The sequence below is a fragment of the Bombina bombina genome, chromosome 1 (assembly GCF_027579735.1).
Source record: "Bombina bombina isolate aBomBom1 chromosome 1, aBomBom1.pri, whole genome shotgun sequence".
Classification (NCBI taxonomy): Eukaryota; Metazoa; Chordata; class Amphibia; order Anura; family Bombinatoridae; genus Bombina; species Bombina bombina.
In genome coordinates this window covers 1,556,193,312-1,556,213,705 of record NC_069499.1, presented here as the reverse complement: position 1 = coordinate 1,556,213,705, position 20,394 = coordinate 1,556,193,312, and the positions used below count along the sequence as shown (strand labels likewise).

General features: G+C 43.6%; 1 protein-coding gene across 1 annotated transcript in view; it reads right to left on the bottom strand.

The window, feature by feature from the left end:
- Positions 1-13,331: 13,331 nt before the first annotated feature.
- Positions 13,332-20,394, bottom strand: part of QRICH2 (glutamine rich 2) — a 477,139-nt gene continuing 470,076 nt past the window's right edge. Inside the window, exons 15-16 of the mRNA XM_053709330.1 lie at positions 15,971-16,096; positions 13,332-13,485 (exon numbers count right to left, since the gene is read on the bottom strand). Coding sequence (XP_053565305.1) covers positions 13,355-13,485; positions 15,971-16,096 — 257 coding nt within the window. The 3' untranslated portion in view covers positions 13,332-13,354. The remainder of the gene's footprint in view (positions 13,486-15,970; positions 16,097-20,394) is intronic.

Sequence of the window (20,394 nt, the reverse complement as noted above, 5' to 3'; positions counted from 1 at the left end):
TGGTCAGCTTAGTAAACATCTGATTTTAGTCTAAAGGATTGTAACAGAAACTCTTGCCAGATCACAAAATGCTTGCTCTGATTATGAGATCTAGAAATCCATGCCCATTAAAATATATGTTTAAAACATACTTTTTACTTTAATGCTGCAAATTATGCTTATAGATTCCTTCCTTATTCAGTAAATATAAAAATGTCTTGATCCAGTGGAAGAGAGAGAGAGAGAAAAAAAGAGAGAGAGAGAGAAAAAAAGAGAGAGAGAGAGAGAGAAAAAGAGAGAGAGAGAGAAAAAGAGAGAGAGAGAGAGAAAAAGAGAGAGAGAGAGAAAAAGAGAGAGAGAGAGAAAAAGAGAGAGAGAGAGAGAGAAAGAGAGAGAGAGAAAAAGAGAGAGAGAGAAAAAGAGAGAGAGAGAAAAAGAGAGAGAGAGAAAAAGAGAGAGAGAGAAAAAGAGAGAGAGAGAGAAAAAGAGAGAGAGAGAGAGAGAGAGAGAGAGAGAGAGAGAGAGAGAGAAAGAGAGAAAGAGAGAGATAGAGAGAAAAAGAGAGAAAGAGAGAGAGAGAAAAAAAGAGAGAGAAAAAAAGAGAGAGAGAAAAAAAGAGAGAGAGAGAGAGAGAAAAAGAGAGAGAGAAATAGAGAGAGAAATAGAGAGAGAAAAAGAGAGAGAAAAAGAGAGAGAAAAAGAGAGAGAGAAAAAGAGAGAGAGAGAATAATCAGCCATGTCAGTGAGGGAAATAAATGCTTTTTGTTTATGACTTTATTTAATTCTGCAAAATTGGGCTGCAGCACTGAGCACACTGAGGCCTAACCTGGTCTGGTCCTGGACCTTACCTGAGCACAAAAGCTAAGCAACCATATAGCCACTCTAATCCATTAAATGATTTGATGAAGTGTATGTCATAATCATTTCTTCCAGGATATAAATGATCTCTACAATAATTATAAAGCATCCATTGTTTTATTGTTATTTCTAATTAATCGTATAAATATATGTAATGTGTGTAAGTAGTGTAACCTCTTAACATTACTGGGACTGGGATTGAACAGACAGTATATTCTCTGTCTCTAGTGACAGCCTTATGGATACAGTTGGTTCAAATAAACTTCTAATCAATTAGATAAGCTGTGGTGTGGGTCATTTTGTTTGCATCATGATCTGCTTCTACTAAAAGGATGAGTTTTGCTAATACTATGCTGCTTTGAGTACCTACCTCCTAGAGTCCTAGCTAAGGTGATGATCACTCACTGATGTCTGATGAGGTCCGGTCGGTCCGCTCAGCTGTCCGCTCCTCCACTCCTGTCTTCAGCTGCAGCTGCTCAGCCAGTCCTGAGTGTCCTGTCCTCCTCAGCTCCTGCAGCCTGCACTGCTCCACCGGCACAGAGTCCTGAGTCTTCTTCTCCGCCACTCACTCACTGTGGTGCAGCACAGCACTGAGCACACCACAGTCCTAAGTCCTCCTCCACTCCAGGACCTCTGAGTCCACACTGCCACAACCGCTGTGCAGCTGACTGAGACTGTCACTGCACTGCAATCGGGCAATAGCGATCAGCTCCCTCCTGGCTCCGCAGACTTCCTTGATCCTTCCCGCCTGAAGTGAAGCCCGGCGCGACGTCACGTGACCGGGACCCACACGTCACTCTGTCAATCAGCAGGCACGCCTCCGCAGTGCTGAATGCTGATTGGCTGAGTGATCTAGCTCATCATGGAGGCGGTTTTAAGAACCGCCTCCATAGGAGCTACTGAGGGCCCGGCAAGTCACCAGTGGGTGGCGCTGCTCTAAGTGAGCAGAGGATTGCATTTTAGATCTTTGTTGCGCAATTAATGGAGGGCAGCGGACCGGCTCACTGCCTCCTAATTGCGCAACATGGATACTATGCAGAATTTGGCTGCTGCGCAAGCGCAGTAAAATACAATAGAAATGATGTGTAGTAGTGTTATTATACTATTGTGGAGGTTGAAATCACCATCGGGGGTGGGGGGGTACCCTTGGTGCGGGGGTGGGGGGGGGGGCAAAAAAAATTAGAAAAAAAAATAACTTTTTTTATTTTTAATAAATATTACTTTAAATCTTTTTTTTGCCCTGATTGGACAGGGTAGGCACTGCCTCCCCTGCCTCCTATTACTGCACGTCACTGCATGTATGCACACCCAGAGACCCTATACAGTCATTACCCTCCTGTGCATAGACACACCATGTATGCACACCCAGAGACCCTACAGTCACCATCCTGTGCATAGACACACCATGTATGCACACCCAGAGACCCTACAGTCATTACTCTTCTGTGCATAGACACACCATGTATGCACACCCAGAGACCCTATACAGTCATTATCCTCCTGTGCATAGACACACCCTGTATGCACACCCAGAGACCCTACAGTTATTACCCTTCTGTGCATAGACACACCCTGTATGCACACCCAGAGACCCTACAGTCATTACCCTTCTGTGCACAGACACACCCTGTATTATGCACACCCAGAGACCCTACAGTTATTACCCTTCTGTGCATAGACACACCCTGTATACACACCCAGAGACCCTACAGTTATTACCCTTCTGTGCATAGACACACCCTGTATGCACACCCAGAGACCCTACAGTCATTACCCTCCTGTGCATAGACACACCATGCATGCACACCCAGAGACCCTACAGTCATTACCCTTCTGTGCATAGACACACCATGTATGCACACCCAGAGACCCTATACAGTCATTACCCTCCTGTTCATAGACACACCATGTATGCACACCTAGAAACCCTATACAGTCATTACCCTTCCGTGCATAGACACACCATGTATGCACACCCAGAGACCCTATACAGTCATCACCCTTTCGTGCATAGACACACCGTGTATGCACACCCAGTGACCCTACAGTTATTACCCTCCTGTGCATAGACACCATGTATGCACACCCAGAGACCCTATACAGTCATTACCCTTCTGTGCATAGACACACATGGGGCCAATTTATCAAGCCCTGTATACATTTAAATGCATCTGTTTCTGCGCGGAAACAGGACTTAAGAAGCAGTGGTCTTAAGCCCGCTGCTCCAGAAATTATCCGCCACCTGTGAGGCGACGGACAGCAATCCGCCAAAATGAATTTAATCGGGTTGATTGACACCCCCTGCTAGCGGCCGATTGGCCGCGAATGTGCAGGGGGCGGCATTGCACAAGCATTTCTAGTGGAATGCTTGTGCAATGATAAATGCCGACAGCGTAGATGTGCAGTGGACATGATCCGCTACAGCAGATCATTACTGTCCGCAGATTGATAATTCGGGCCCATGTATGCACACCCAGAGACCCTATACAGTCATTACCCTTCTGTGCATAGACACACCATGTATGCACACCCAGAGACCCTATAGTCATTACCCTTCTGTGCATAGACACACCATGTATGCACACCCAGAGACCCTATACAGTCATTACCCTTCTGTGTATAGACACACCATGTATGCACACCCAGAGACCCTATACAGTCATTACCCTTCTGTGCATAGATACACCATGTATGCACACCCAGAGACCCTATACAGTCATTACCCTCCTGTGCATAGACACACCATGTATGCACACCCAGAGACCCTACAGTCACCATCCTGTGCATAGACACACCATGTATGCACACCCAGAGACCCTACAGTCACCATCCTGTGCATAGACACACCATGTATGCACACCCAGAGACCCTATACAGTCATTACCCTTCTGTGCATAGATACACCATGTATGCACACCCAGAGACCCTATACAGTCATTACCCTTCTGTGCATAGACACACCATGTATGCACACCCAGAGACCCTATACAGTCATTATCCTCCTGTGCATAGACACACCCTGTATGCACACCCAGAGACCCTACAGTTATTACCCTTCTGTGCATAGACACACCCTGTATGCACACCCAGAGACCCTACAGTCATTACCCTTCTGTGGACAGACACACCCTGTATTATGCACACCCAGAGACCCTACAGTTATTACCCTTCTGTGCATAGACACACCCTGTATACACACCCAGAGACCCTACAGATATTACCCTTCTGTGCATAGACACACCATGTATGCACACCCAGAGACCCTATACAGTCATTACCCTTCTGTGCATAGACACACCATGTATGCACACCCAGAGACCCTATACAGTCATTACCCTTCTGTGTATAGACACACCATGTATGCACACCCAGAGACCCTATACAGTCATTACCCTTCTATGCATAGACACACCATGTATGCACACCCAGAGACCCTACAGTCATTACCCTCCTGTGCATAGACACACCATGTATGCACACCCAGAGACCCTACAGTCATTACCCTCCTGTGCATAGACACACCATGTATGCACACCCAGAGACCCTACAGTCATTACCCTCCTGTTCATAGACACACCATGTATGCACACCCAGAGACCCTATACAGTCATCACCCTTTCGTGCATAGACACACCGTGTATGCACACCCAGTGACCCTACAGTTATTACCCTCCTGTGCATAGACACCATGTATGCACACCCAGAGACCCTATACAGTCATTACCCTTCTGTGCATAGACACACATGGGGCCAATTTATCAAGCCCTGTATGCATTTAAATGCATCTGTTTCTGCGCGGAAACAGGACTTAAGAAGCAGTGGTCTTAAGCCCGCTGCTCCAGAAATTATCCGCCACCTGTGAGGCGACGGACAGCAATCCGCCAAAATGAATTTAATCGGGTTGATTGACACCCCCTGCTAGCGGCCGATTGGCCGCGAATGTGCAGGGGGCGGCATTGCACAAGCATTTCTAGTGGAATGCTTGTGCAATGATAAATGCCGACAGCGTAGATGTGCAGTGGACATGATCCGCTACAGCAGATCATTACTGTCCGCAGATTGATAATTCGGGCCCATGTATGCACACCCAGAGACCCTATACAGTCATTACCCTTCTGTGCATAGACACACCATGTATGCACACCCAGAGACCCTATAGTCATTACCCTTCTGTGCATAGACACACCATGTATGCACACCCAGAGACCCTATACAGTCATTACCCTTCTGTGCATAGACACACCATGTATGCACACCCAGAGACCCTACAGTCATTACCCTCCTGTGCAGACACACCCTGTATGCACACCCAGAGACCCTATACAGTCATTACCTTTCTATGCATAGACACACCATGTATGCACACCCAGAGACCCTATACAGTCATTACCCTTCTGTGCATAGACACACCCTGTATGCACACCCAGAGACCCTTTACAGTCATTACTCTTCTGTGCATAGACAACCATGTATGCACACCCAGAGACCCTATACAGTCATTACCCTTCTGTGCATAGATACACCATGTATGCACACCCAGAGACCCTATACAGTCATTACCCTTCTGTGCATAGACACACCATGTATGCACACCCAGAGACCCTATACAGTCATTACCCTTCTGTGCATAGACACACCATGTATGCACACCCAGAGACCCTATACAGTCATTACCCTTCTGTGCATAGACACACCATGTATGCACACCCAGAGACCCTATACAGTCATTATCCTTCTGTGCATAGACACACCAGGTATGCACACCCAGAGACCCTATACAGTCATTACCCTTCTGTGCATAGACACACCATGTATGCACACCCAGAGACCCTATACAGTCATTACCCTCCTGTGCATAGACACACCATGTATGAACACCCAGAGACCATACACAGTCATTAGCCTCCTGTGCATAGACACACCGTGTATGCACACCCAGAGACCCTACAGTCATTACCCTCCTGTGCATAGACACACCATATATGAACACCCAGAGACCATACACAGTTATTATCATTCTGTGCATATACACACCCCATTTGCACACCCAGAGACCCTTTACAGTCATTACTCTTCTGTGCATAGACACACCATGTATGAACACCCAGAGACCCTACACAGTTATTATCCTTCTGTGCATAGACACACCATGTATGCACACCCAGAGACCCTATACAGTCATTACCCTCCTGTGCATAGACACCATGTATGCACACCCAGAGACCCTATAGTCATTACCCTTCTGTGCATAGACACACCATGTATGCACACCCAGAGACCCTATACAGTCATTACCCTCCTGTGCATAGACACACCATGTATGCACACCCAGAGACCCTATACAGTCATTACCCTCCTGTGCATAGACACACCATGTATGCACACCCAGAGACCCTATACAGTCATTACCCTCCTGTGCATAGACACACCATGTATGCACACCCAGAGACCCTACACAGTCATTACCCTCCTGTGCATAGACACACCATGTATGCACACCCAGAGACCCTATACAGTCATTACCCTCCTGTGCATAGACACACCATGTATGCACACCCAGAGACCCTATACAGTCATTACCCTCCTGTGCATAGACACACCATGTATGAACACCCAGAGACCATACACAGTCATTACCCTCCTGTGCATAGACACACCGTGTATGCACACCCAGAGACCCTACAGTCATTACCCTCCTGTGCATAGACACACCATGTATGCACACCCAGAGACCCTACAGTCATTACCCTCCTGTGCATAGACACACCATGTATGAACACCCAGAGACCATACACAGTCATTACCCTCCTGTGCATAGACACACCATGTATGAACACCCAGAGACCCTATACAGTCATTACCCTCCTGTGCATAGACACACCATGTATGCACACCCAGAGACCCTATACAGTCATTACCCTCCTGTGCATAGACACACCATGTATGAACACCCAGAGACCCTATACAGTCATTACCCTTCTGTGCATAGATACACCATGTATGCACACCCAGAGACCCTATACAGTCATTACCCTTCTGTGCATAGACACACCATGTATGCACACCCAGAGACCCTACAGTCACCATCCTGTGCATAGACACACCATGTATGCACACCCAGAGACCCTACACAGTCATTACCCTTCTGTGCATAGACACACCATGTATGCACACCCAGAGACCCTATACAGTCATTACCCTTATGTGCATAGACACACCATGTATGCACACCCAGAGACCCTACAGTCACCATCCTGTGCATAGACACACCATGTATGCACACCCAGAGACCCTATACAGTCATTACCCTTCTGTGCATAGATACACCATGTATGCACACCCAGAGACCCTATACAGTCATTACCCTCCTGTGCATAGACACACCATGTATGCACACCCAGAGACCCTACACAGTCATTACCCTCCTGTGCATAGACACACCATGTATGCACTCCCAGAGATTCTATACAGTCATTACCCTCCTGTGCATAGACACACCATGTATGCACACCCAGAGACCATACACAGTCATTACCCTCCTGTGCATAGACACACCATGTATGCACACCCAGAGACCCTATACAGTCATTACCCTTCTGTGCATAGATACACCATGTATGCACACCCAGAGACCCTATACAGTCATTACCCTCCTGTGCATAGACACACCGTGTATGCACACCCAGAGACCCTATACAGTCATTACCCTTCTGTGTATAGACACACCATGTATGAACACCCAGAGACCCTACACAGTCATTACCCTTCTGTGCATAGACACACCATGTATGCATACCCAGAGACCATACACAGTCATTACCCTTCTGTGCATAGACACCCTGTATGCACACCCAGAGACCATACACAGTCATTACCCTTCTGTGCATAGACACACCATGTATGCACACCCAGAGACCCTATACAGTCATTACCCTTCTGTGCATAGACACACCCTGTATGCACACCCAGAGACCCTATACAGTCATTACCCTTCTGTGCATAGACACATCATGTATGCACACCCAGAGACCCTATACAGTCATTACCCTTCTGTGCATAGACACACCATGTATGCACACCCAGAGACCCTATACAGTCATTACCCTTCTGTGCATAGACACACCATGTATGCACACCCAGAGACCCTATACAGTCATTACCCTTCTGTGCATAGACACACCCTGTATGCACACCCAGAGACCCTATACAGTCATTACCCTTCTGTGCATAGACACATCATGTATGCACACCCAGAGACCCTATACAGTCATTACCCTTCTGTGCATAGACACACCCTGTATGCACACCCAGAGACCCTATACAGTCATTACCCTTCTGTGCATAGACACACCATGTATGAACACCCAGAGACCCTACACAGTTATTAGCCATCATGCTTGGTTACCCACCTGCAGTGGGAGTGCATATGTTCTGTTTATACTATATGCTGCAGGCTTCCTCTCATCTCATGACAAGCATGTGATGGGTCCCTTGCATAAACCAGTAGGAATCCCCCATTAGCTCATGTATGAATAATTGTTACACATAAAGCCCATAGCAAGTGCCCCCAGCCCAGACACACCCTTCCAGTCACCCTCTCGCCCTGGGCTTAGTTTATAGCATTATTTCCTGGTTCCCTTCCTGTGACCCCATGTCACCATTGTTCCTGCCCTGCATGTGCCCCCTTTGTTTATTACACAACACTCCTCTTTGTGCCCCTCCAGACACAGCTTTTATTTCTCACTTTCTTTTCCAGGTTTGTGAGAAAGGGAAGTGAAATAAACCTCATGTTGGGTGTGTAGTGTGGTCACCGCTGTCGCTGGGGTCTGATCATAACATTATATGCAGCCACTGAGGGGGTCTGGGAGCACATGCGCTTGGTTTATTAGTAACCAAGGGATTAGCATATATGCAAATCAGCTCAGTGAGATGGAAAGAATGAGAATCATTTGTGCAATAAACTGTGAAATGCAGCGCAGTCCCATGGATTAACCCTTTCCATATCACAGAGTCATTTAGTGTAGTTCCTACCCAATATGTAGCCCCAAAGATTAACTCTTTCCTTTCCAGAGTTCTTTAGTGTAGCTCCTACCCCATCATGTAGTCACTCATATTAACCCTTTCCCTGCCACAAGCTCCTTTAGTGTAGCTTCTACCCCATCATGTAGCCCCACAGATTAACCCTTACCTGCCACAGAGTTGTTTAGTGTGGCTCCTACCCCATCATGTAGTCACTCATATTAACCCTTTCCCTGCCACAAGCTCCTTTAGTGTAGCTTCTACCCCATCATGTAGTCACTCATATTAACCCTTTCCCGGCCACAAGCTCCTTTAGTGTAGCTTCTACCCCATCATGTAGTCACTCATATTAACCCTTTCCCTGCCACAAGCTCCTTTAGTGTAGCTTCTACCCCATCATGTAGTCACTCATATTAACCCTTTCCCTGCCACAAGCTCCTTTAGTGTAGCTTCTACCCCATCATGTAGCCATACAGATTAACCTTTTCCCTTTTATCGAGTTGTTTAGTGTGGCTCCTACTCTGTGATGTAGTCCCTCAGTGTAACCCTTTCCCTGCCACAGAGTCCTTTAATGTAGCTTCTTCCCAATGATGTAGACCCAAAGATAAACCCTTATCCCACCAGAGTTGTTTAATGTGGCTCCTACCACATAATGTAGCCACACAGATTAACCCTTTCCCTCTTATAGAGTCCTTTAGTGTAGCTCCTACTCCATCATGAAGCCCCACCGAGTAACTGATTTCCTGCCACAGCATACTTAGTGTAGCTTCTATCCCATTGTATATTCACTTGGATTAACCCATTAAAGGGACAGTAAAGTCAAAATTAAACCTTTATTATCCCGTTAGAGCATGCAATTTCAAACAACTTGCAAATTTTCTTCTGTTATGAAATTTGCTTTGTTCTTTTGGTATCTTTTATTGAAGAGTAAAACTATGTAGGCTCATAAGAGTCCAGGAGTGTGAACGTGTCTTTAGTACTAAATGTTGTAAAACACTCCTGCCATAATTTATAGCTTTGTTATACAATGTTGCAAAACACTGCTGTCATAGATGTAGTGTCATTTTGTTAATTTGTAACAAGAAATGAGAAGAAACTCAATCTGTGCCAAAGATCTTTATGTTGTAACTAATGGTGGGATTCTGACAGTTTAGCAGCAGGTTCTCTAACTTCTCTATAATACAGAACCTTTACACTTCCTACAGTTTAGCAACAGGTTCTCTAACTTCTCTATAATACGGAACCTTTACACTTCCTACATTTTAGCAACATGTTCTCTAACTTCTGTATAATACAGCACCTTTACACTTCCTACAGTTTAGCAGCAGGTTCTCTAACTTCTGTATAATACAGCACCTTTACACTTCCTACAGTTTAGCAGCAGGTTCTCTAACGTCTCTATAATACAGAACCTTTACTCTTCCTACAGTTTAGCAACAGGTTATCTACCTTCTCTATAATACAGAACCTTTACACTTCCTACAGTTTAGCAGCAGGTTCTCTAACTTCTCTATAATAGAGAACCTTTACACTTCCTACAGTTTAGCAGCAGGTTCTCTAACTTCTCTTTAATACAGAACCTTTATACTTCCTACAGTTTAGCAACAGGTTCTCTAACTTCTCTATAATACAGAACCTTTACACTTCCTACAGTTTAGCAGCAGGTTCTCTAACTTCTCTATAATAGAGAACCTTTACACTTCCTACAGTTTAGCAACAGGTTCTCTAGCTTCTGTATAATACAGAACCTTTACACTTCCTACAGTTTAGCAACAAGTTCTCTAACTTCTCTATAATACAGAACCTTTACACTTCCTACAGTTTAGCAACAGGTTCTCTAACTTCTGTATAATACAGAACCTTTACACTTCTTACAGTTTAGCAACAGGTTCTCTAACTTCTGTATAATACAGAACCTTTACACTTCCTACAGATTAGCAACAGGTTCTCTAACTTCTCTATAATACAGAACCTTTACACTTCCTACAGTTTAGCAACAGGTTCTCTAACTTCTCTATAATACAGAACCTTTATACTTCCTACAGTTTAGCAACAGGTTCTCTAACTTCTGTATAATACAGAACCTTTACACTTCCTACAGTTTAGCAGCAGGTTCTCTAACTTCTCTATAATAGAGAACCTTTACACTTCCTACAGTTTAGCAACAGGTTCTCTAACTTCTCTATAATACAGAACCTTTACACTTCCTACAGTTTAGCAACAGGTTCTCTAACTTCTGTATAATACAGAACCTTTACACTTCCTACAGTTTAGCAGCAGGTTCTCTAACTTCTCTATAATAGAGAACCTTTACACTTCCTACAGTTTAGCAACAGGTTCTCTAGCTTCTGTATAATACAGAACCTTTACACTTCCTACAGTTTAGCAGCAGGTTCTCTAACTTCTCTATAATACAGAACCTTTACACTTCCTACAGTTTAGCAACAGGTTCTCTAGCTTCTGTATAATACAGAACCTTTACACTTCCTACAGTTTAGCAACAGGTTCTCTAACTTCTCTATAATACAGAACCTTTACACTTCCTACAGTTTAGCAACAGGTTCTCTAACTTCTGTATAATACAGAACCTTTACACTTCCTACAGTTTAGCAACAGGTTCTCTAACTTCTGTATAATACAGAACCTTTACACTTCTTACAGTTTAGCAACAGGTTCTCTAACTTCTCTATAATACAGAACATTTACACTTCCTACAGTTTAGCAACAGGTTCTCTAACCTGTATAATACAGAACCTTTACACTTCCTACAGTTTAGCAGCAAGTTCTCTAACTTCTCTATAATATAGAACCTTTATACTACCTACAGTTTAGCAACAGGTTCTCTAACTTCTCTATAATACAGAACCTTTACACTTCCTACAGTTTAGCAACAGGTTCTCTAACTTCTCTATAATACAGAACCTTTACACTTCCTACAGTTTAGCAGCAGGTTCTCTAACTTCTCTATAATACAGAACCTTTACACTTCCTACAGTTTAGCAACAGGTTCTCTAGCTTCTGTATAATACAGAACCTTTACACTTCCTACAGATTAGCAACAGGTTCTCTAACTTCTGTATAATACAGAACCTTTACACTTCCTACAGTTTAGCAGCAGGTTCTCTAACTTCTGTATAATACAGAACCTTTACACTTCCTACAGTTTAGCAACAGGTTCTCTAACTTCTCTATAATACAGAACCTTTACACTTCCTACAGTTTAGCAGCAGGTTCTCTAACTTCTGTATAATACAGAACCTTTACACTTCCTACAGTTTAGCAACAGGTTCTCTAACTTCTGTATAATACAGAACCTTTACACTTCTTACAGTTTAGCAACAGGTTCTCTAACTTCTCTATAATACAGAACATTTACACTTCCTACAGTTTAGCAACAGGTTCTCTAACCTGTATAATACAGAACCTTTACACTTCCTACAGTTTAGCAGCAAGTTCTCTAACTTCTCTATAATATAGAACCTTTATACTACCTACAGTTTAGCAACAGGTTCTCTAACTTCTCTATAATACAGAACCTTTACACTTCCTACAGTTTAGCAACAGGTTCTCTAACTTCTCTATAATACAGAACCTTTACACTTCCTACAGTTTAGCAGCAGGTTCTCTAACTTCTGTATAATACAGAACCTTTACACTTCCTACAGTTTAGCAACAGGTTCTCTAACTTCTCTATAATACAGAACCTTTACACTTCCTACAGTTTAGCAACAGGTTCTCTAACTTCTGTATAATACAGAACCTTTACACTTCCTACAGTTTAGCAACAGGTTCTCTAACTTCTCTATAATACAGGACCTTTACACTTCCTACAGTTTAGCAACAGGTTCTTAAGAACTGGTGAGAACAGGCTGAATTCACACTGGTTGTAACCTGTTCCTTCCCAGTGAGCCATGCAGTAAAAATACATCACAGTCAGTAAGTCCTACAGGGTAAACCCTTCCCTCCCATTGAGTAATGCAGTGTAACCCCTATCTCCCAGTGTGGAATGCAGTGTAACCCCTTCCCTCCCAGTGAGCAATGCAGTGTAACCCCTTCCCTCCCAGTGAGTAATGCAGTGAAAATACATCACAGTCAGTAAGTCCTACAGGGTAAACCCTTCCCTCCCAGTGAGCAATGCAGTGTTACCCCTTCCCTCCCAGTGAGCAATGCAGTGTTACCCCTTCCCTCCTAGTAATCAGACTTTGCAGTGTAAGCTCTTTTCTCCCGGTGAGCTCAACAATTAACCCATTCCCAGTGACCGATCCCAGTGAGTTAGGCAGTTAACACTTTCCCTCCCTGTGAGTCACGCAGTGCATTTCCATCCTGGTGAGCTAAATAAATAAGCCCTTTACGTGTCAGTGAGCCTTACAGTACCTCTGCCACAGAGATCTGCAGAGTAACCTCAGGCACAGAGTTTCTTTCTGTATCCTTTTTGAATACATTTTGATTGCAATGATCTCAAAAACACACTCTCAGTCTGTTAATAATTTATTTATTTTTAGAGCACAGCACCCATCTTTGTAATGTCTAAATCAACCTTGATTTTCAGAGTCTCCTGACTTTCGGTGAGAGGATCCTTTTGGCGCAGCAGACTGCTCTGGGATCCGAGACCTTTACTGGATGATCGAGCTGCAGATGATTAACATATAAAAATCACATTATTAGACATGATAAGGTCCACAACTCATTAAACTTTACTTGTTGTATTATTCTACATATATCAGTATAAAAATCCCTGCTGTGACTATTAGGAAAGAGTGCAACTGAATTAAAAAGCATACCTAGGTAGGCTCAGCAGCAGCAATGCACTACTGGAAGCTAGCTGGTGATTGGTCGCTACACACATATGCCTCTAGTCATTCGCTCAGCAGATGTGTTCAGAGATCTCCCAGAAGCGCATTGCTGCTCTGGATCTGACTTTAACCATGTGTTTAACCCCATTTGCAGGTGTTGAACACATAGTTACATGAAAGCAATGGTACAGTAATAACATTCTCTAACACATTAGAGAATTTTCTTTTTGCAGTTTTTTGTCCCTTTAAGATAACTCTGTCGGACCCTGGTTTAATCACGACACAACCAAATTATACTCAGCCCCCATAGGTTCTGGTCTGAACTTTACCAAGCTGCCTATATCACCAGCAATGTATTTAACAACAAGTCTGCACCTCCACCCCCCACCCCCCCCACCACCGTTTTTCTAATGTGACCTTTCTAGTGTGTATAAACCAGGGTCATCTGATTTGCTCCCTACAACACAGTGCTGTCTTATCAAGTACCAATTTCTGCCGTGATGCCTGAGGGCAGTTATGGCTGTTAGATTACCCACTAGGGCTCTGAAAAACACAAAACAGAGGTAATCATCATCCTTTTTTTAACTCAGTCTTCTTAAATCTTCTTGGAGTGAAGTTACCTTGGGGTACTGGGTCCCAAGTCAGATCTGAGCCCACAAATCATATGAAAAAATAATAAACTCCTCTGACATCTATAACCTCTCTCCTCAGAGGCCAAGAACAAACTGGAGAGGAGGTGGGAGGGTCTAAAGCTCTGTGAGGGTTCTTGACCTCCTCCTGATAGGCTGGAATATATCCCACATGTTATGAAGCCATGAACTGTTATCAGCTAAGAAGGAAATCCATGTATGGGTCTGGCAAACCTGGTGTTGCCTCATGTCAGAAAAATAGGAAAAAGAAGCACTCAATTGGGGATAGAGTGATGGTATAGTACCCACCCAGGGTGCAGCCTCTTTTAGCTTCATGCTAACCATGGACAGTATTATGTATACATTAATTGCTCAGTAACCACTTTTAAACATACTGACATTCAGCTGCTGTTTTTGTACTTGTCCAGAGGCGGCTCTTCCATAAGGTGACCTGCCTAGGCCCTCACATGTGCAAGGAGGTCACAAGTCACTCAGCTCCGAGCATGAAGGGACATTAATCTCATATCATAGATAAACGATCAAGCACTGCATTGTAAAATGAATGTTTTAAAGTTATTTAACACTGTTGTTTTGTTAGCACAATTTACAAGGTACAGTAAACCAAGAGCAGTACTGTGGTCCTTTAAGGAAAGATGTAAATTAGGTTGTGCTCTGAGTAATTACTGTAGCATGTTGCAGGTTCAGGCATATTTCACCATACTTAAATATGATGCAGGCACTACAGGCTCTCTGGAGACAGTGACACAAGCATATTTCAAGAAGTTTGCATAAATAAAAAGAGAGAAGCGCTCAACCTGGGAACGAACAATAGCATAATAGCTTGTTCTATGGCTAGTTACCACCCAAGAAGCAGCCTCTTTTTTGCTCAACATGTGCCTTTCACAGAGAAGAACTTTCCTGAAGCATATCAGTCTGATCCTGACTTCACTGTACAGTCCAGCCCCGAAATACCAGGCAATCCTTCTCTGAACGAGAGAAACAGCAAAACCCCAGACGTAAGTTTCGGCCTATTGTGGGCCTCGTCAGTGATGTGCAGCCATATCCCTCTAGGCACACTGAGCAACGGGTCCACGTCTGGATTCCCGCATCACACTTCCCTAAATGTCATAATTTGCATATATGTGTATATTTCAAGTAGTATTTACAGCAGAAGCAGACAAAATAAAGAATGTATACTACAATGTGGCTTTATTTATCTTAATTAAATATTGTTAGGTAGAGATTAACCGTTGTGTTTAATGTCCCTTTAACCAGCAAGAGGAAACGGAGGACACATTTGTAGTTATGCTTTTTCCCAGGGCCACTAAACTGGCACGTTAATTCTGCTTTTCCTGAAAGGCGACTGACACCAGTGCCAAGGGTCCCATGTAGTGCTCAGGCCGCAAGTTGCCCATCACTGATTTAGGACTAAATTACAAATTGAGCACAAAATATCGATTCGGTGAAAGCGATATTTGCGATCAACTTAGTAATAACAGCGCATGCAAATGTGCGCTGGTATTACAAGTGAGGTGCAATGCGAGCACGACCTGTGGTTATTTAACGCGTGCCAGTAAATTAGCGCTCCACTTGTAATCTAGCCCTTAATTGTTTACGCTACCAACTAGCTACGCAGATCTAATGAGATGAAGAGATATATTTATATCTATCATTTCCATACGTTGTACATACCTGTGTAGTTGGTTGCTCCCATATCGTCACTCTGCACACAGGAGATAGAGGGGCTCCTGTCACAAAGAGGCAGAGTTTTTTGGGAGACCTGAGGCAGTTTCTCTTTGTCCTTGTCAGGCGCTAAATCTGAGGAAAAAAAGGAAAATAAGGAACCTTTCTAAAAGGAGATGGGAAAGAAGATACTGAATACATTCTAGTATTGAGCTTTAGAACACAACAGTTGTAAAACAGTAATCACAGAAATTGTATAATCATAAATATACAGTCACCAGCCACTTTATTAGGTGCACCTTGCTAGTAACGGGTTGGACCCCCTTTTACCTTCAGAACTGCCTTAATTCTTTGTGGCATAGATTCAACAAGGTGTTGGAAACATTCCTCAGAGATTGTGGTCCATATTGCAATGATAGCATCACGCAGTTGTTGCAGATTTGTCGGCTGCACATCCATGATGCGAATCTCCCGTTCCACCACATCCTAAAGGTGCTCTATTGGATTGAGATCTGGTGAATGTGGAGGCCATTGGAGTACAGTGAACTCATTGTCATATTCGAGTACAGTGAACTCATTGTCATGTTCAAGACACCAGTTTGAGATGATTTGAGCTTTGTGACATGGTACATTATTCTGCTGGAAGTAGCTATCAGAAGATGGGTACACTGTAGTCATAAAGGGATGGACATGGTTAGCAACAATACTCAGATAGGCTGTGGTGTTTAAACAATGCTCAATTGGTACTAAGGGGCCCAAAGTGTGGCAAGAAAATGTCCCCCACACCATTACACCACCACCACAAGCATGAACCATTGATACAAGGCAGGATAAATCCATGCTTTCATGTTGTTTACACCAAATTCTGACCCTACCATATGAATGTCGTAGATGAAGTTGAGACTCATCAGACCAGGCAAAGTTTTCCCAGTCTTCTATTGTCCAATTTTGGTGAGGCTCTGCGAATTGTAGCCTCAGTTCCTGTTCTTAGCTGACAGGAGTGGCTACTGGTGTGGTCTTCTGCTGCTGTAGCCCATCTGCTTCAAGGTTTGTTGTGTTGTGCGTTCAGAGATGGTATTCTGCATACCTTGGTTGTAACGAGCGGTTATTTGAGTTACTGTTGCCTTTCTATTATCTCAAACCAGTCTGTCCATTCTCCTCTGACCTCTGACAACAAAGCATTGACCTCTACACAAGTGCCGCTCACTGGATATTTTCTCTTTTTCGCACCATTTTCTGTAAACCCTAGAGATGGTTGTGAAAATCCCAGTAGATCAGCAGTTTTTGAAATACTCAGACCAGCCCATCTGGCACCAAAAACCATGCCACGTTCAAAGTCACTTAAATCCCCACTCTTCCCCATTCTAATGCTCAGTTTGAACTTCAGCAAGTCGTCTTCACCACGTCTAGATGCCTACATGCATTGAGTTGCTGCCATGTGATTGGCTGATTAGCAATTTGTGTCACCAAGCAATTGAACAGGTGTACCTAATAAATAATAATAAAGTGGCCGGTGAGGGAATATGGTATTGACTAGAACATCAATGTATAACTTAGTAATATCTCTGCATAACAGACAAAATGAAACCAATTTACACATCACACTTAAAGGGACAGTCTAGTCAAAATTAAACTTTCATGATTCAGATAGGGCATGCAATTTTAAACAACTTTCCAATCTACTGTTATCATAAACATTTCTTTGTTCTCTTGATGCTAAACCTAAGTAGGCTCATATGCTAATTTCTAAGCCCTTGAAGGCCACCTCTTATCTCAGTGCATTTGACAGTTTTTCACAGTTAGACAGTGCTAGCTCATGTGTGTCATATAGATAACATTGCGCTCACTCCCGTGGAGTTATTTATGAGGTAGCACCGTTTAGCTAAAATGCAAGTTTATGAAAAGCACTGAAATAAGGGGGCAGTCTGCAGAAGCTTAGATACAAGGTAATCACAGAGGTAAAAAACAAAATGTATGCTTACCTGATAAATGTATTTATTTCTGGACATGGAGAGTCCACAAAATCATTCCAATTACTCGTGGGATATTTAACTCCTGGTCAGCAGGAGGAGGCAAAGAGCACCCCAGCAAAGCTGTTAAATGTAACTTCCCTTACCCATAATCCCCAGTCATTCAGCCGAAGGAAAATGGAAAAAGAAGAAACAGAAGGATATAGAGGTGCCTGAGGTTTACGAAAACAAACTGCCAAATTATAATTAAAAAGAGGGCGGGGTCGTGGACTCTCCATGTCTGGAAAGAAATACATTTATCAGGTAAGTATAAATTTTGTTTTCTTTCCTATGACATGGAGAGTTCACATCATTTCAATTACTAGTGGGAACCAATACCCAAGCTAGAGGACACGGAATGAACAGGGAAGGAGAAAAAGGCTGGAAGACCTAAACAGAAGGCACCACCGCTTGAAGAACCTTTCTCCCAAAAAAGGCCTCAGCCAAGGCAAAAGTATCAAATTTGTAGAATTTGGAAAAAGTATGCAGAGAAGACCATGTAGCTGCCTTGCAAATCTGTTCCACAGAAGCTTCATTTTTGAAAGTACAAGAAGAGGAGACAGCTCTAGTGGAATTAGCCGTAATTCTCTCAGGAGGCTGCAGTCCAGCAGTCTCATAAGCCAAACGAAGCATACTTCTTAACCAGAGGGAAAGAGTAGTAGAAGTGTTCTTCTGACTTTTACGCTTTCCAGAGAAAACAACAAACAGGGCAGAAGATTGACAAAAATCGTTAGTAGCTTGTAGGTAAAACTTTAGAGCATGCGACAACATCCAAGTTATGCAAAAGACATTCCTTATGAGTAAAAGGATTAAGACAAAAAGAAGGAACAACAATCTCCTGATTAATGTTTCCATCCGACACTACCTTAGGGAGAAATCCCAACAGTACAAAGGACCACCTTATCTGCATGAAAAATAAGGTAGAGGGAATCACACTGCAGAGCCAAAAGCTCCGAAACTTGAGTGGAAGAAATAGCAAGGAGAAACAAAACCTTCCATGATAACAACTTTATATCAACAACATGCATCGGCTTAAACGGATCCTGCTGCAAAACTTTAAGAACTAGGTTAAGACTCCAAGGAGGAGCAACAGGTTTAAACACAGGCCTGATTCTGACCAGAGCCTGAACAAAGGCTTGAACATCTGGCAAATCTGCCAGACGTTTGTGCAAAAGAATGGAAGAGCAGAAATCTGACCCTTCAGAGTACTGACTGACAAACCTTTTTCCAGGCCATCCTGAAGAAAGGATAAAATACGGGGAATCCTCAATCGGCTCCAGGAGAAACCTTTAGATTTGCACCAATAAATATATTTATGCCATACCTTATGGTAAATCTTGCGAGTAATAGGTTTGCGAGACTGAAGCATAGTATCAATGACCGCTTCAGAAAAACCACGTCTAGACAGAACTAGGTGTTCAATCTCCAAGCAGTCAGTTTCAGAGAATCTAGATTTGGATGGAGAAATGAACCCTGAATTAGAAGATCCTTCCTCAGAGGTAACCTCCAATGAGGAAGGGATGATATCCTGACCAGATCCGCGAACCAGATCCTGTGAGGCCAAGCAGGAGCTATTAGAATTACCGATGCAAGCACTGATTTGTGGAAACGGAGGAAACAGGTAAGCCAGAGAGAAGATCCAAGGAACTGCTAGGGCATCTATCAAAGCGGCCTGAGAATCTCTTGACCTTGAACCTTACTTTGGAAGCTTGGCATTTTAAAGAGACGCCATCAGACCCAACTCTGGGACCCCCCACCTAAGGGTTATCTGAGAGAAAACTTCTGGATGGAGAGTCCACTCTCCAGGATGAAAAGTCTGTCTACTCAGAAAATCCGCCTCCCAGTTGTCCACTCCTGGAATGTGGATGGCAGATAGAAGACAATTGTGAGCTTCTGCCCACTGCATAATGCGAGCCACCTCCTTCATAGCCAAGGAACTCTGAGTTCCTCCCTGGTGGTTGATATAAGCCACTGAGGTGATGTTGTCCGACTGAAATCTGATAAACCGGACTAAAGCTAATTGAGGCCAAGCTACCAAGGCATTGAAGATTGCTCTCAACTCCAAGATGTTTATAGGGAGAGAAGACTCGAGTCCACAGGCCTTGAGCCTTGAGAGAACCCCAAACTGCTCTCCAGCCTAATAGACTGGTGTCCATAGTCACAATCACCCAAGAAGGTCTTATGAAGCAAGTGCCCCGAGCCAGGTTTTCCTGAGAAATCCACCACGAGAGAGAGTCTCTTGTTAGAGGATCCAGATTTATCCTCTGCGATAGATCTGAATGGTCTCCGTTCCATTGACTGAGCATGCAAAGTTGCAGAGGTCGCAAATGGAACCAAGCAAAAGGAATGATGTCCATAGAAGCAACCATCAGACCAATCACCTCATGCATTGAGCCATGGAAGGACAAATAGAAGACTGGAGAG